Source organism: Argopecten irradians, chromosome 7 (assembly GCF_041381155.1).
Source record: "Argopecten irradians isolate NY chromosome 7, Ai_NY, whole genome shotgun sequence".
NCBI lineage: Eukaryota > Metazoa > Mollusca > Bivalvia > Pectinida > Pectinidae > Argopecten > Argopecten irradians.
The window spans coordinates 18,274,609-18,294,343 of NC_091140.1; the positions used below are offsets into that span (position 1 = coordinate 18,274,609).

Below are 19,735 nucleotides of genomic sequence, written 5' to 3' on the forward strand. Positions count from 1 at the left end.
TTCCTTTAATCAATTCAGGGCCAGGAACTTTTACTATATATATATATATATATGAGAAATAAAAACAATAATGACTGACTAGTGAGCGCTTTCGCCCCATTCAAGGGAGCTCTTCAGACAGTCTGAAGAGCTCCCTTGAATGGGGCGAAAGCGCTCACTAGTCAGTCGTTATTGTTTTTATTTCTTATAGATTTCGTCCGTAAGGATTTTTCTTTAAATTTATCATATATATATATATATATATATATATATATATAATCACTTTATTTCAAAATCACTCTGTTCACTTAATGTTGTTCAAAATTGGAAAATGTTTTCAACAGTTTTTGTTCAAAACTTCCTTATAACCTAGCTCTATATATGAAGATTCATTGCATTCAGTTAGGTATTGGAAAGTTTCCTTAATTTAGCACATATATTTCAGATTGGAAATTAGTATTTTATTTTAGATGTGAAAAAGCATTAAATTTTAGATAGGGAATTATATTTAAGTTAAATGATATAACTGATTTGATTTTGTAGACCAGAAAGGTTTGTCTGGCGGAAAGCAGGCTGGCTAGGAGTACCTGGAGAAAAAACACCAAACTATGGTCAGTAAAGCTGCCGCACAGGGTCTAGAATTTCCTACCCAGAGGTTGGAGGCCTACAGGTAATGTGTCAAGCACCTGAACCAAAGCACAACTACCTAACATGGGTGTTGACTTCGCTATCCAGAGATGGAAAGCTACCGTATTTGACCCAATAAATGCCCATAAATGCCCCTCCCCCTTTTGAGGCCTCGATTTCATTGACTCAGCATAAATAAAGACCATAAAAACTATAGGTTTGCAATAATTTTGTCTTATTAAGCACATATTCACTTTTTTTTCTAAACGTCCTGGGTGCTTATTTTGAGGCTTATTTGGTCGAATACAATAATTACATAATAGAAATGTGTCGATCCATAGCTCTTTGTTGATTGTATACCCTTAAAAACAACCACTGTGTATATAATATATATTAAAAAAAAAACACAGAAAGAAAATCAAAGATTAACAATAAACAAAATGTTATGATTTAAACATATTTGCTAGAGGGCAATATGTAGGATTGGTTTGTGATTGGTTAATGTCCTAGGGTCAGAGGAAAGCCAGAGTTCTCTGAGAAAAACCACACCTACCAACATTCAGTACACAGTTTAGTACCTGACAACTGCCTTACATGGGATCAGAACTCAAGGCCCTGAGGTGAAGGGCTTATTTGAGCCAAAAGGATTAAGCTGAAAAAGTACCCTCTAGCACAATGTCATTGAACACCAATGAGTTGCAATATTCATTACAGTGAAATCAATTCAATCAGTAATCATTCTGCAATAGCAAGAAAATTTACATATCGAAAATGTGAACCAAAAAAGAAGATTTTCTATGCTGCAATTACAATCACATTAAGATTTCTGATGGAAATTCAATTTCCTATCAATTATGGAAATTTGGGTAATGGTAGAAATAATAATGATAACTAAAGTTTTGTGAAAAAGAAAAATCTCAAAAGATAATGAAGTGGAAATAACACTACATGACAGCAATAATTTTGTATATATGATCAAGTTCGATTAGAAACAATTTTTAAATTTTTGAAATAAAAATGATAATCAGTGATGGTTAATTTCTGGGTTAGTAAATCATCATGTTAACCTCATTTAAGGTCAACGATAAAATGGAAACATTTAATTTTAGCATAAATCACATCCCATTGCAGAAAGAGTTACAGTTGACAGAAGTCAAAGATGGAAAGAATGTTAGATTGTAATCAAAGGACAGACATGACACACACAGGCACACTCCAAGATTTGGGACCTCTAGCAAGTGGTCTCATTAAACAGTTGGTCATTATACAGAGGTGGTGGTTAGGGCAGATTTTCCCGTATACCAACTGGATTCAGAAAAAATAAATTTGAAATTTTGTTTGAAAAAAAAAATTCCCAACAAATGCAACACAACACAAATTAAACCCATTAATGATCTTGCAAAACATGACTGATCCAGGAAGATGCTGTTATTCACTCAGAAATATATCTATGACATTTTCATGAGATTTAGGAAAAGAAGGAACAAGGAAATGAGATACAAGATGGTAAACAGCAAAGACAGGCCACAAGCTGATAAGGTATGACACTTCGTTACCAGTAGCGATGAGTGTAGGTTCTCCACATACTTGTTTATGAATTCATGGGCAAACTTGAAATAAAAGGGACATACATATATAATCTGATTCAAGAAAATTGTCGTTTTCTGAAAAGGAATCTGAATGACTGAAATCATTGGTGGCAAAAAGTAATCTGGCAACAATCCTAAATATAAAAGATGTGAAAACAAAAGACTGTTGTACATGCATGGAAATGAAGAAATGTTTCAACTGTTCACATTAAAACTATTTTGTTTAATTTGAAGGAAAATTATATGATAAGTTCTGAGATATCTTTTAATATAAAGACTTGCAAATTAATGAATTTTTTAGCGAGCAAGAATTAAGCAGCAGCTGCAGCAGAAAAAAGTAAAGACAACAAAATGGTAGGATTTGTCGCACATACAAAATTGTATACATTTATACCCTGACTTAGAAATAGATTATGCTATTTTTTATAATTATGTTTCTTGCCAAAATAGTTGATCCTAAAAATGTAAAAATTCTTCTTCATGGTAATTGAAAAGGAACCGACTTTAAGCTTGGAGTAGTTATCTGCATAGGCTCCAGTTCCTCTGTTGTTGATAACTTTTTGCACCTGTGTTACATTTGACCCCCCTCCCCTCCACCATATATAAAGTTTGTTGACATTGTTGTGCGGTGTTTACCAAACATGTAAGTCGCCCATCACTGGATATATTTATTACAGGTATATAGAAACACACAGGTGTCTCAAGACATTAAAACCAAGCAACGGTCAACTAGAAGTCAACGGTATGTAAGATGGGACAGCTAAAGGTCTACTGTGGATGGGGCGATTGTGTATTTGTGTGTATATCAACAAAACATGTATTAAACCCCTTACATATCATTCTCAAGGTACCTGGTTGTGCTAGGAGTTTAGGTTGAAGTGTAATGAAATATATGCTTTGGTACTAATAGAAGTTCTTTTCAAGATTTGAAAATAGACTTCAAGAATGTAGACTCATTGTCTAAGAGACAATTAAGAATTCAACAAAAGCACAAAAATTAATCTGAATATCAAGGCCCAAATACCCTGTTCATCAGAATCTGAAATCTAGTATACTTTAACTAAATGTTGACTCTTTTTTACTCAGCTAATCGTTTTGGTCCTGAAATTGCAGCATTTAAACTATACAATCGCTACACTGTCCTGTATCAATCACATGCTGTCAAAAGAAACTGTAATATTTACCTGATTTACTTGATGCAAATTGGTTTTCAAGAAAATTTGACCTTTGTGACTTCAATCATTTACTTAAGGTGTAGACTTTGAATAAACTTTGTACATGTAATCTCTACCCTAAAATACTGTACCCTCAGATGATGAACATATATTTGAATCTTTTGGCTATTTATAAGAATTCAGTTTTAACTTGTAGAATGCTTAAATCATTTGACTTAATGAATTAAATGAAGGTCAAGGTCAATCATTTGAACATATCTTGAAACATCGTGACCCATGGCCATCATTCTGCTGGTTATAACACACTGGTTATCAAAATTAAGAAAAAAGTTTCAATCTTAGCTTAGAATTGCTGATCAAGATGACAGCATTAATTCTGAACCAAGCTTGAGTCTGGCTATTTGATGCAATAATAATTTATATCAACAACAATCTAATAGAAAAAAATGATAACAAAACTTGCTGAAATAGTATATTTTTTAATTAAGGATATTTGATCTGAAATTAAAAAGAAAACATGAAAAATTTATATGAAGTTTTAAACAAACAGAATTCTATCAACACATGTATAGTTTGGTATGCAATTGAATCTCATCTTTACAAGTTTACCTTGTACACATATCTGTATTTAATTTGAAATATTTTAACGATCCTGACTACTTAAAACAATCTTACTCACTTACATAAAACAACTCTTACCTGGATTACTCATAGCATTACTATATGGTATAGGCAACTTCAAAATGAGGAGATCAAGATTTATTTATTGATCAGGATAAAAGCACTTTAAACTTCAAATATCTATTAATCCTTCTGTCTAAGATTCTATAGTGCATACACATGTATACTGTTTGAACAGCATAAATTATCTGAAAGGTACTTCATTTTTTATCAGCTCTAATATTCTTTCACACACATTTCTACTTTAAATTCTCCCAGGACATACCTGTAGCCATTATGGAGACCAAAACCCAAAGTTTATGAAATTACAGTAAAAAACGTTGAATCCATGCATACACCTACAGTAATGTGAGTCTTAATAGTTTTGAGTTCAATGACCTTCTTAAAGCCACACTATATGTAACTATCAACAAAAATTCAAGTTAAATTTGACTCCGATATTGTTAGTATTTGTAGATGTAGTTGAAATTATTTGTAGATGTAGTTGAAATTAAGATATATTACAGAATATTTATAATTTTTTGTTTAATAACGTTGGTACAGTGGTTGTTGAAAGTCGATACATGTAAACATGCTTTCGTTTTAAACTGGTCGCCATAGAAGTTAAGGTTATTGCCAAACGGAAGTGTGAAAGTTCATGACCCGTTTTCGGAAGAGTTCGGACAGACGTTACATAGTTACGGTAGTCACATGACATTCTCGGCAACAACGTTACAATATCGGCTAACTTCAGCTTGTTTGACAAAGTGGGACCCATCTAGCAATGTTTAATATTTATTTGATTTTTATCAAAATATTTCAAATCATAATCGCTCATCTTGACTTCATAGTCCTGTCTCTGCATGATTTACAACATGATTTTTTTTCGAAATTCTTCTAAATCTCATAAAAAATAAGAAAGATATGGGTACCGGTATTGGGCCTTTAAATCATGTAAGGTTTACATGTATTTTGTGAATTTTCTGAAATTCAACCAAACCTATCTATAAAGACCACCCAAGAGACCAAGAAAAATATTCTTCATAATTAAAAGCAAGTGGTCTTTATACATGGGTCAAATTGTGTTGAAATTGCTTATTTGGAAGCCAGACCCCGAGAAAGCTAGATGGACTTTATACAAAGCTGGTTGCTAAGGCACTGTAAACTGCTCAAAGATTAAAACAGCTTGGAGTATCCAAAATTGGTTTTGAACAAATTGTGTTGTTTGTTTGTGTTTAGGAGTGTGTAACCATTTAGAGACAAATTTACAGAACTTTTACAGTTGGCAGGAAGCTCTTACACAGTAGTAGAGAAATATTGATTGTTACAATACAAACTGATTGTCAGTGGGAGTAGAACCCAGTAACAACTTACAACACTGTCACATGCAGATAAATTTCTACAATGAAGCAGAAGAAGATTTCCCACTCAAGCTAACTCATGATTAACTAACTTCTTGTTGGTTTGATCCTATACAGACACTGGAGTTCCCGATTCTGTGGCTTTTTATCTTTAGAATCAAGGTTAACTGAATTAATATTAAAGGTGAATTTTTTTTTATCAAGAACTTCAGATTCTGCTCCATCACATCTTTGTAATATGTTTTTATATCAGAAATTACAGATATGTCATATCAACTAAATATAAACTTTGATAGGAAAGATAAGACAGACAACAATTTCCTAAATTTAACTCACTCATCCCTGAAATACCAAAATGGACTATTCTAGCCTTTGAACTAGATGAATCTATGTGTCTTGGGAGGGGTGATGGGGTGTGTGTGTGTGTGTGTGTGTGTGATGGGTTATCAATTAGTCCGGCCCTTCTAATTATAAGTAACTCAGAAACAACAATGTCTATATGTGCTATATCATTTATCAGTATATCCAATCAAAACTATTAAAAGCCATTGCCATGATGTTAAAATATTTCTGCATGATAACAGAAAATACTTTTGAGTGATATGTATCCTTGCAGATTTTTAGAATTGCCTGCATTGTATTCAAAATGAGACTTTAATTGAGACATTATCTAGAAAACTTTGATCTGGTTTGCAGATCTACTTGTCATTTTTTACTTTAACATCCTCTAGCTGCCATCAAAACTTGATTTATTACAACATCAACATTTTACATATTACTATAGACTCATCTGCCTTTGTGGATATTGGCATGACGTCATGACTGTTTATGAGCGCATCATTTTTTCAGAGAAAACAACATGAGCTTTACTCCAAAATGACATCGTATTTATCATTACGTACCCTTAAGGGCAGAAAACTCTGTAATATGCAAAGATGAAATATTGTAATTGTTCTTCGAAAGCATTCTTGTTCAGTATATTGTTTAGCATGTTGCTATGTCAGGATGATGGCTGGAGTTCTCAGATACCTACCTCATCGCTCTCTGAAGGGTCTACATTTCCGTTCTGGTCATCGTCTATAAGATGGTGGATATGTTGGATGGCAGCGAATTCCTCCGACAGCATCTCATCCTTGTTGGTCGTTTGACATTGCTTATCATCTTGTAGACATGTGTCTGAAACAACAACACATAATATTCAACAACTACGACAAATAATTCCTGAGTGTTCCTATACCGTATGCTTTTATTGTATTGTTCTGTTTCACATGGCGAACAGTCGGGGCCATTATATATATTAAGGTAGCGCCAGGTTTAGAATGTGGAGTAAAACTGAAATACCCAGAGAAAAACAACCACCCTACAGTGAGTAACTCATTTCTAGTGCCTCATGTAGGTTTCAAACTATAGTGACCAAGGGATCAGGGGCTTAAGTGACAAGATTCATGAATACCATGACCTAGTCTTCCTTTAATTTTCAGAACCGGACATCTTAACCAGACTCTGCCACCGAGGCCAGCAATTATTATAATTGTAGTATAAATGGAAAACTCTGTGGTCTTATTTTGAAAATGTGCAGCATCAGGCTAGTGTCATTGATAAACACTTTTATGTCCATAATTATAAATAAGGTGAATGTGATATTCTACCATTATGATAATAATTCATCTACCTCCATGTTAAAGAAGTTTAAAGATGAGGAGCCATGGTGGCTGAGTGGTTAAGATGTACTAATTTATTACCACAAGCCCTCTATCCCTGGTTGCGAGTTCGAATCCCATGTGGGGCAGTTACAAAGTACTAACTGCTGGTCGGTGGTTTTCTCAAAATAATCTGGCTTTCCTTTATATATTTACCAACAAACCTAGCACATCCTTAAATGACGCTGGATGTTAATAGGATGTATATGTTATTTAAGCATTAAACTTTGTTTGTTTGTTTGATTAATTAACAATCTATTAACAGGTATGGTCATGTAAGGACGGCCTCCCATGTATGCAGTGTGTTGTGTGTATGTTGTGCGAGGTACGTGTATTGGGAGACTGCGGTATATTCATGTTGTATCTTCTTGTAAAGTGGAACTGTTGCCCTTTTTATAGTGCTATGTCACTGAAGCATGCCGCGGAAGACACCAAGCAACACACCCCAACCGGTCACATTATACTGACAACGGGCGAACCAGTCGACCCACTCCCGTTATGCTTAGCGCTAAGCAAGAACAGAAACTACCACTTTTATAGACTTTGGTGTGTCTCGGCCCGGGGACAGAACCAAGAGCCTTCCTCACAGGTCTGAGCGCTCAACCAAAGGCCAAAAGTGAGGTGGTGTCAAGGGAGACGTTAAGAAGAATAAAGTAAATTAGGAAGAAAGAAAGATAAGATCCTAAATTTACTCGACTTTTAAGATCATGCAATAGGGGCAGCAGGTACAATATTAATGCCCTACCTGAAGGGCCAAAGCATTAAACTATCTTTCTACTGGCATCATGGTCTATATTTGGATGCCAGATCTTTGCAGACAATCTTCATAATGCACGCTAGCGCATTATGAGATGAGTGTCTGCAAAGCTGTGGCATCTATAGACCATAGATGTCCTAGAAAGATAGTTGAATGTTTACAACTTATTTTAGGGTCTACGCATTAACATTGTTGAAGCTAGACTAGGAAAATCGTTTATCACAACGATTTAATCCACAAGCTGGAACAGCTATTTTGACGGTGATCAGTTGACGTCACCATGTCAACATTAGTGATGTCATAATGGTCACGTTTTGGGTGTCAGTTGTAACTATCATATACTTCACTTTGCCTTGGTTTATATAGTAGAATTGACAAGTAAATGTAAATATATACTATGATAAAACCAAACTCAAAAGTGGAGCATATATGCATACGTTTGTCAAGTAATGACTTTGAGTTGATGATTTTTATCCTGGTTTCCAAACCCTGCGATGTCCTTAACTAATATCACTGTTTATATATAGTACGGAAAAACAAAACATAGAGACCTGATAAATACAATGAGTGTGTAATCCAGACACTTAACTGTTGTCTGTTCTATTATGAATGTACATTATTATGTTGATTGAATCCTGGGTTTAATTCAGATCGTGATCGTTTTGGACATTTATTATAAACATGTACATATTTCAAGGTCTCGATTACAGTGTACACGATTCTGACACAGATAAATAACATGGGAAAGGTGGTGACAGTAAATTGGAGAATGACTCAGTCATAGATGTATGTTGGCTGTAGGACATAGTAAATCAGCTGTAATTTACCACCAACTTGTCTATATACATGTAAAGTGCAGGTAGATACAGCTGTAATAAGCTAAGACTAATGTGTACATATATACTTACATAGTGTTTTAGTGTTATGTTAATGCTAACACAAATTAGAAATCCTCTAGATATAGGTCAGTTTTAATACCTGTGTCATTTAAGTGATTCAACCTACATTTAGGTTGCATTCACACAATCATTAACACATTAGCTTTAACTCTATTTAATGAAACAGCATATAATGAATGTGTAGGATAAAATTGTATTGCAAGCCTTGAGTATCATGTTAGACCTACATTATGAAAATACGATTAAGACAAATTTCAACCATTCAGATATAATTACTAGTAAATCTCAAATACGTTTTGGGGCATTACAATTATATATATGTGCAGAAAATATATACAAAATCTGTGTGTCACTAAATGACAGAAATAATAAAATCTTTTAGATCTTAGAGTTAGGTACGATCAGTTAATGACCTCGAGACTATTACTTATAGTGGCACATCAGACTACATTTCTCTTTTTATGGTCACATGATTTGAACACATGAGTACTTATCCTCTTGTAACCCATAGACAGTAAATTGGTGATCATGTGACAGTGATATCAGACATACAGACCAGCAATTCAGGCTCTTAAAGGGACCATATTCCCCTATATTGCACAGGGGGCCAACTCAATGAAAATAGATGTTGTCATACATTTTTTGTATTTGGAGGATGGACTGATGATTATATATGACAGTCATGTGATTTAAACAAGAGGCCCAGAGGGCCTGTATCGCTCACCTGGTTTGTAATGCCAAGTAATGTTCTGAATACAGGTTCATTGTTTCTTTTCTGAAGGAATGTTAATATTAACCTCTAAGTCCCCTATTGGGCCCCACCCCTCCTGCCCCCAGGGGGTCAGAGCCAAAGTTCTGTTCTCCTTCCCCCAAGGATGTTTATGGCCAAATTTGGTCACAATCCAAGCAAAACTCTAGGACAAGTAGCGATTTATAGGATTTACCTTTATTTCCCCTATTGGGCCACACCCGTCCTGCCCCGGGGGGGCCAGAGCCAAAATTTATACAAGTTCTGTTCCCCTTCCCCCAAGGATGTTTGTGGCCAAATTTGGTTACATTCCATGCAGAAATCTATGACTAGTAGCGATTCAAAGGATTTACCTCTATTTCCTCTATTGGGCCCACCTCTCCTGCCCCCAGTGTGTCAGAGCAAAAATTTATACAAGGTCTGTTCCCCTTCCACCCAGGGTGTTTGTGGCCAAATTTAGTTACAATACGTGCAGATCTCTATGACAAGTAGCGATTTAAAGGATTTACCTCTATTTCCCCTATTGGGCCCCGCCCCTCCTGCCCCCGGGGGGTCAGAGCCAAAATTTATACAAGTTCTGTTCCCCTTCCCCAAAGGATGTTTGTGGCCAAATTTAGTTACAATCCATGCAGAACTCTAGGACAAGTAGCGATTAATAGAATTTACCTCTATTTTCCCTATTGGGCCACACCCGTCCTGCCCCCGGGGGGCCAGAGCCAAAATTTATACAAGTTCTGTTCCCCTTCCCCCAAGGATGTTTGTGGCCAAATTTGGTTACATTCCATGCAGAAATCTATGACTAGTAGCGATTTAAAGGATTTACCTCTATTTCCTCTATTGGGCCCACCTCTCCTGCCCCCAGGGTGTCAGAGCAAAAATTTATACAAGTTCTGTTCCCCTTCCACCCAGGGTGTTTGTGGCCAAATTTAGTTACAATACGTGCAGATCTCTATGACAAGTAGCGATTTAAAGGATTTACCTCAAGTAGCGATTAATAGAATTTACCTCTATTTTCCCTATTGGGCCCCGCCCCTCCTGCCCCCGGGGGACCAGAGACAAAATTTATACAAGTTCTGATCCCCTTCCCCCAAGGATGTTTGTGGCCAAATTTGGTTACATTCCATTCAGAACTCTATGACTAGTAGCAATTTAAAGAATTTACCTCTATTTCCCCTATTGGGCCCCGCCCCTCCTGCCCCCGGGGGGTCAGAGCCAAAATTTATACAAGTTCTGTTTTGCTTCCAAAAAGGATATTTGTGGCCAAATTTGGTTACAATTCATGTAGAACTCTATGACTAGTAGCGATTTATAGGATTTACCTCTATTTCCCCTATTGGGCCCCGCCCCTCCTGCCCCCAGGGGACCAGAGCCAAAATTTATACAAGTTCTGATCCCCTTCCTCCAAGGATGTTTGTGGCCAAATTTGGTAACATTCCATTCAGAACTCTATGACTAGTAGCGATTTAAAGGATTTACCTCTATTTCCCCTATTGGGCCCCGCCCCTCGTGCCCCCGGGGGATCAGAGCCAAAATTTATACAAGTTCTGTTCCCCTTCCCCCAAGGATGTTTGTGGCTAATTTTGGTTACAATCTATGCAGAACTCTAGGACAAGTAGCGATTTAATGAATTTACCTCTATTTTCCCTATTGGGCCCCGCCCCTCCTGCCCCCAGGGGGTCAGAGCCAAAATTTATACAAGTTCTGTTCCCCCTCCTCCAAGAATGTTTGTGGCTAATTTTGGTTACAATCCATGCAGAACTCTAGGACAAGTAGCGATTTAAAGAATTTACCTCTATTTCCCCTATTGGGCCCCGCCCCTCCTGCCCCCGGGGGGTCAGAGCCAAAATTTATACAAGTTCTGTTCCCCTTCCCCCAAGGATGTTTGTGGCCAAATTTGGTTACATTATATGCAGAACTCTAGGACAAGTAGCGATTTAAAGGATTTACCTCTATTTCCCCTATTGGGCCCCGCCCCTCCTGCCCCCGGGGGGTTAGAGCCAAAATTTATACAAGTTCTGTTCCCCCTCCCCAAAGGATGCTTGTGGCCAAATTTGGTTACAATCCATGCAGAACTCTATGACTAGTAGCGATTTAAAGGAAATGTTGACGGACGGACGGACGACGGACGACGGACGACGGACGACGGACGACGGACGCCGCGCCATGACATAAGCTCACCGGCCCTTCGGGCCAGGTGAGCTAAAAAAAAATACGAGATTTGAAAAATTATTAAAAAATCGGGATACTTCTGTATTTACTATAAAACAGAGAAAGGGACGACAGTCGACATATTCGATTTTTTACCCCCACCTCGATTTAAGTTAATTTTTTCACAATAGTATACCTTTTTTCCTAGAGTCATAGTCACGCATCAGTCCTCCGATAATCCATAATCACACACATACCATGCAAAAGCATATAAACGATGTCTATATAGTCAAACGCAGTATTTTAATCCAAAATTACAGGCGCTTTCTGACTTGTGACATCGAAAGCAACGTCCTCATAAAGAGCGACTAGAGTGACTTCCCCTGCAGTGTAATTCAATGGGTTTAATCAGAGATATTCCGATATTTTATTTTCGCGGAAAATTTGAATATAAAACGTATTGGAATACCTCTGACTAATCCCACTGAATGACACTGCAGGGGAAGTCACTCTAATCGCTCTTCATTAGAACGTTGCTTTCGATGTCACAAGTCAGAAAGCGCCGGTAATTTTGGATTAAAATATTGCGTTTGACTATATAGACATCGTTTGTATGCTTTTGAATGGTATGTGTGCGATTATGGATTATCAGAGGACTGATGCGTGACTATGACTCTAGGAAAAAAGGTAAACTATTGTAAAAAAATTATCTTTAATCGAGGTGGGTGTAAAAAATCCAATATGGCGACTGTCGTCCCTTTTTCTGTTTTATAGTAAATATCCAGAATTTTTAATAATTTTTCAAATCTCGTATTTTTAAAAAAAAAATCACATGAGTGTCATATATACTCATCAGTCCATCTTCCAAATACAAAAAATGTATGACAACATCCATTTTCATTGAGTTGGCCCCCTGTGCTATATTGCAGTATTTAGGTTTTTGAAGGAATTTTGCCTTGAAAATTATATCATGATCAGCCTTGAAAATTATATCATGATCAGTTTTTCTCCAAACTCATCTAAATGGTTCGAAAACAAATTACCAGCTGGAGGTCTCTGGTATGAATAGTTCAATACAAGCAATTAATAAAAAGGTTAGCACAAGCCCCTCCATCTCCTCTTTGTTAGACAGATAGACTAGCTGAACACCTGACAGAGGCTAGTTCGACCACACATGTTCAGGTAGACCCTGAGTACAAATGACACCTAAGGCTTATACTACTCTCATATACATAGCCATTTATATGTCCAACTGTTAATTTTTTCCCATATGTGTGTCAACAGTTGGTCTAAAAAGGTGACAATTGTGAATGAATGACCGTGAGAAGATTTTCATGTCCCTATAGTTTGTACCATGTCGTGTCTCCAACCAATAAAATCTAGAAATCCACAAAAATCTCTGTTTATATGTATGCATTGACAACTTGTCATAGTCACACATATAGGATTTGCACATTCTTGGAATAGAATTACAGTTTGCTTGACAACAAAATTCTGTATAATGCTTGACATCATGCTACCTGGTCGTAATATGTGGAATAAAATAAGGTCCATATCACTCTATAGGAAAGATAATTCCTCGAAATTAAGTAAGTCTTAGTTTTATGTACGGCAGAAGTGTGACATGGTATATGTAACTTGAAAACACATGTACATCTGGCCTAATTAGTAATATAAAATGAACAGGAAAGTTAAGAATCTTTGTGATTGTAATAATAATGTTAGTAAATGGTCAAATAACCAAGAGATTGACTGGTTTTAAGGTTGAATCAGCAACCATCTTGACTTCACATTCATAGTTTTTAATTTTTTTCAAGTGATTGATCAGAAAATATGATGCATCAACCTGGACAGTCAAGATCAGCTGCAGTCTTCTTTCAAAAACTACGTTTTAGGTCAAGTTATTACTTTGTCGATGAGAAAGTAAAAAGTGTCTTTTACCTGTGTATCTATATCTATATATGGCAACTACAGGTGTAATTCTACCGTATCCATCTTCATTATTTCCTTATAAAAACAGCTAGGCTTCATAAACATTATAGAAATATTACAACTCATAACAGGATAGTGTTAGGATAATACATCACAACAGTGCAGAAAAATTTTGATATATATATATATGTACACTTTAATGATTACAATGAAACAAGGTTAACCCTTTACCATAAATCATCTTCAATACACAGGTAGATGAAAGTGAGACTCCGTTTCTTTCAGGCTTTGCTTCTAAAAGCATTACCAAAAACAATATGTAAAGGGCTGGCAGACTTTGATCAAGAACTGATGGTCTGCATGGATTCCATAAATCTTTGAATGCTAAGAGTGCAATTTATTTCTTTTATTATCTGCTCCAAAATTTGCAGAAAATCAAAACACCTCCGCATTCTAAATGCTGAAATTGTCTTGAGCGTTTCTGTAGGATTCACTCAATCCACACCTTTGTTGGTCTGAATGTGATATTATAATTAATTTATTTTGTATATATACAAGTTATTACTGCTGATGTTTCCTCAGCACATTTAGATGTAGGTACAAAGTCAGGACTGCAAACATTTGAGACCATATAGGTATATTCTTTGTTTGTCTGCAGTAAAATAACAGAAGGAAAGGATGAATATGGAAGAAAAACAAGGAAAACACTGAAAACCATTTAGGACCAGCAGATTCAAAGACTCGCCAAATTACAAACATCAAATGATTCAAACAACTCCAATTAATCAAAACACAAAAGTAAATAAAATCAATCATCTACACAGTACATTATTTATGGCACCAGATGATATTTGAAAAGTAATAAAGTTATATGTATAATGAAAAACAGATGTGCTTTAATAATGTTATTAATCAGTCTAATATAATTCTAATGTTTTCACGTTTTAACAATTTTTAACATTCCTTAAGCACGTATGGTTGGACAACAATTTCTCTTACCCCGATAAGGATATCCACAGTTTTACCCGTGTGAGATTTTTCTATCTCTCCCTAGTTAGGGTAAAGACAAGCTACACAAGATCTTTGCACGTGCTTAACAATGGTATGACGTCACGGCAACTGTATCATGACGTCATGGTTATAGTATTATAATGTCACGACAACAATGAAATGATGTCACAAAGACTGTGATTCATTAAGGTCACATCACCCTCGCTTGCATAAGTGACATGTTTTTAGAGACACAAAGTGGTGCACGGGGTAAGAGAAAAAGAATCAAAAGCCTTGTGTTTGACAACTTGTGAATCTTCGTTACCCCTCGGGTTGAGATCGCCTCTCTCACTCCAAAGAGGATGAATGATTCTATTTAGTGTTACACTTCCTAAAGTATGCACACATTAAGGACAGACATACCGCATGTGAAGTAGTGGTTGCTATGTAGAATCAGATTTCTGGAGATGGAATTAAGAAATCATGAAGGCATCAGCAGAAACTTGAAATAATCTTAACATTTACAAGTTAAAGCTTCTGAACAGGAAAGCAAGATTCTCACAACACTGGGATATGAACAGCTCACAAGACAAGCCCTAGAAGCTGTCTCTCTAATCACAGGTATTTAAATGATCCCCATAAACATTATGGTGTGCCCTGTCAATAAAATCTTTACCAGGTGACATACAGTATTCACATCTAATGAGTATAGAAGTAGAGAGATCACGAACGTCTTACAGATCCAATAATAGAGTAGGCTGTGTGATCCATAACTTACAATGATACATATGTCAAACTTAGGTATTAACCAGGTAACATCAAGGTTTATGGCAGGTCTTCACCCAGACTATTACAGGTATATTACAATCTGCTCCAGATTAACCCACAGTTCGCCACACTTCATACTATTGTATAGCCTATCTACGAGTTCTCAAAGATGCACTTTAGTGCATGGTGTACTGCCTTAGACTTGCAGCAAGGGTCATTTAAGGATACCTGAGGTTTTAGAAAGTGCAGAGGAAGGCTGGATAGATATGTTTGTTTATTTAAATTAACATCTGAGTTAACAGCCAGGGTCATTTAAGAACAGACTCCTGTACTATGTGGTGTCTTGCCTGTGTGAAGTGCAAGATGTACATTGGGACACTGGTATATTTGTGTTGCGTCTTCCTGTAATAGAGTTCTTGCCCTTTTATCCCATTGAAACATGCCGCCAAAGACACAAAAAAGTACACCTTACCTGGTCATATTATACTGACAATGGGCAAACAATCGTCTCTCTCCCCTTATGCTAAGCGCAAAGCAGGAGCAGAAACTGTCACTCTTATAGACTACCGGTGTGGTGTGTCTAGGCCAGGAAACAGCACCCAAAGTCTACCTCACAGGGGCAAGCCCTCAAATGAAAGTCAAAAGTGAGGCTGTGTCAAAGAAGACAAGAAAGAAGAAATTTAGTTAGTAAGAAGAGAAAAGATACTATCCTAAAGTTAGTTCTATATTTTAGGATCAATGCAATTAGGGGCAGCGGGAACAATTCTAATGCCTTAGTTTAAGGGCCAAGGAAGGCTAGACATGCTAGTCAACCTCAAATAATGCAGAAATGTTCACAGTTGGGTTTTAAGTTGGGTACAGTCTAGGTTGATCAAGGGCATGTGGTAATCTATGGTACTGTCAGGACATTTGGAATCATTGCTCAGTGCTCAGAAAGGAGGCTAAAGGGCTGGTGGTAGCTTGAGAATATTGAGACACCTTAATTTTTCAGCAAACATATTGTTATATCAAATTGTCATAAATTTTCTTCAATCAGATAGCAATGTCATCCAGCCTTTTAAAGATGCTCCACTGCTGACAGAACATAAACGATACTCATCATTTGAACAATAATTAGTGTTTAATGATGTATATATATGTCTAATTCACACCAAAAAAAAAATTAAAATAATTTATTTTGCTTTTGGTGCATGCACAATCAGTACTAGGAGAGAGAGCCATGAAATTTTTTCGGGACGCCAATAATTATTTTCAATATCTTTATCTTGAATTAAAATAAGAAGCTCAAACATTTAAATGGTGGTAATGGTGGAAAATAAATAACTTAATATTTGTAACAGAAGAAAAATATTACATTGTATGTATGCTCGTGTTTTTGATAGAGAGAAAATACCATTTGTAAGCAGTGGAACATCTTTAAATATTATTGCAGTATGTTCATGAATTTACCTAGCTTATTTTAATCATTAGCTTTATGAGATATATATGCACCGGTCAATCTTTCGAAATATAATTCACTGAAGAACCAATAATAGGCCATTAATATAATGACATTTAGATAGAACAAAATATTGGTACTGTATTCATATATATTTATTGTAATGCTTGAAATTCTATCCTCTATAATAATTTTCTTATTGATTTGTTATAATGAGTATTTTCAGAGGCACTATGTAGAAATACAATATAGGACAAACTGTCTGATCCTGAACTGAAATTAATACTTTCCTGTTATATTAGTTTCTAGGAAATTAATTTACAATACAGAAATTAATGTCTTTGTGACATAGAGTATAATATCACATTAATATTTTATTACAAGTCTAGTAGTGCTGCACACATACATCATGGAGTGAAATTTCATAACATGAATTCAAATCTTTTCAAATTCACCAAGAGGCATAGTAATGAAAGGGCAAATTAAAACTTACCACATTTTACAGTAAGTGCTGGCAGAATACTAATGAAGGGGGCTGGATATGAGCGAGGGTTAAAAATTAAAAGACTCAATTAAGATAGGGCAACAAATTAGATTCAATGAACACATGTTATGAAACAAGAGGTCCCTGTGACCTTGAAAGTAGGTCAAGGTCATTCATTTTCACAGCTTCGGTAGCCCTTCATCCTAGCATACCACATGCTAAATATGAGTACCCTGGACCTTTCCCTTGGTTAGAAGAAGTCGTTCAAAGATTTTAGCCTATTTGACCTGTGACCTTGAAAGTAGCACAAGGTCATTCATTTTCACAACTTTGGTCGCCCTTTATCCCATGAGTACCCTTGACGTTTCTGTTAGTTAGAAGTTGTTCAAAGATTTTAGCCTATTAGACCCCTGTGACCTTGAAAGTAGGTCAAGGTCATTAATTTTCACAACTTCGAGTAACCCTTCATCCAAGCATTCCACAGGTCAAATATAAATACCCGAGACCTTTCCTTATATTAATCAGTTAGAAGAAGTCGCTCAAAGATTTTAGTCTATTTTACCTCTGTGACCTTGAAAGTAGGTCAAGGTCATTCATTTTCACCATTTTGGTAGCCCTTCATCCCAGTATGCTACAGGCCAAATATGAGTTCTTTACGCCTTACGTTTATTGAGAAGAAGTTTGAGAAGGTTTAGCATACTTGAATCTTGAACAACTGACCCTTCGGATCAGATGACCTAAAAATTGCAATCAGAATAGTTTAATTTTCCCATCCCATTTCCATTTTTTCAAAAAATTACCTCTCTTTGATTGTATAATTCCACCCCTGGATAACTGGTTTAATTTACTTCAATGATATGTCAAATTTATTCAAAATTAGTTGAGAAATACCTTCACTTAATTAGGATCATATAATGACAAAGATTTATCATATCTAGTACTCCATGTGGTGACTTAAATATTCTCCCTCAGAAATGCTGAAATGCACAATTTTTCTTTAGTGAAGTTCAATAAATATTTAAAGAAAGTTTTCCACAATCACTTCAACGCAGGTATAGCTACACACCCCACATACCTACATATAATTAGCTATAGACTCGATAGTAATTTCCTATAACTATTGGCTAGGATAAATTATGTAAGGGAATTTACATATAGATGTAACTTTATACACATAAACTGAACAGGTAATTCACAATACCATACGGGCAGCGTGTAACCTTATATATACAGCACAGTTCACTAGTTACTAATGATACCAGATGAATTATATACCAATTACATACATTACTATGAAATGAAGTGGATCATTTCCCACCAAAACAGATCACCTTGTAATCACTGTATGATATATTGAGACTCCTATCAAAACAAACAGATAATATATCTTACAAAAGTTAACACAAAACTAAGTGGCTTAATTAGCCTACCCCTTTGATTTACATGTCAAATAATTGGACTGATGCATCATGCTGGATCTTTTTTTTCAGAACAATGAAGGTGACTTTAATTTACTTGTTCTGAAAAAAGTAGAACATTTGCAAAATTAAAACCTGGACAAATTAAAGTAGCCAAACACTCCTAGTTAGGACATAGAAACTGGCCAAGGTCACCATCATAGGAAACTCAGCATCCACCTGACTCATTCTAAAATTCTAAAAAACCAGACTGTCTGAACTCATATTGCCCCTGAGAAAAAAACCATTTTGATTCATTAAAATCAAAGAATAGACCATGACCAGTCCATTATGGAATTCCAGGGTTGAATGTGTCAATTGCTATAATTAGGATGCCAGTCAAATATATATAAAGATGAAGACAATGATTATAATGAAATGTGTGCATATTTTCATTACCGGTATTTGTTTTTTATGCAAATATATAATGCCATGTTGTAAACTGTACATGTGTTGTGTGAGTTTATATACACATGTAGCCACTGTGACAACGTATTGTTGCAATTAAAACAGAAGCTGCTTCATTTCCTAATTTATTTCCTTCTTATACACAAAACTTGTCACATTTCAGTTAATCTCTGTAGCTCATGGCACTACTAAATCAATCCAATAGATGGACTTAATACGTTGTCAAATTAAACTTTAAAGATACTCTATCGCAGAAAGAGCATGCATACACAATACCGATCATTTGAACAATAACTGATTTCTAATTGCATATGTATGTTTCTACTTAACACAAAAATATATATAAAATAATTTATTTTATACTTTTGTAACTGAAGAAAAAGTCTCTTTTCTCTGCTCCTGCTTTAATAAAGAAAAAATTCCTTTTTGGCAAGGGTATAGAATCTTAATTATAAGTATATATACATGTAGTTAGCTGATGTAAGTAACAATTACTTTTTTTATCGTGCTCATGAAAGGTAGCATCATTTTTATAGTTTTATGAATTATATTAGTACAAATCGGTCTTTTACATTAGTATTGATTAATTAAACACTTCCTGATATACCAAATATA

General features: G+C 35.6%; 1 protein-coding gene across 1 annotated transcript in view; it reads right to left on the bottom strand.

Annotated features, from left to right (window-relative positions):
* LOC138327754 (stromal interaction molecule homolog) overlaps positions 1-19,735 on the bottom strand; it is an 84,733-nt gene that overhangs the window by 49,428 nt on the left and 15,570 nt on the right. The window contains 1 exon segment of the mRNA XM_069274097.1: positions 6,425-6,567. Coding sequence (XP_069130198.1) covers positions 6,425-6,567 — 143 coding nt within the window.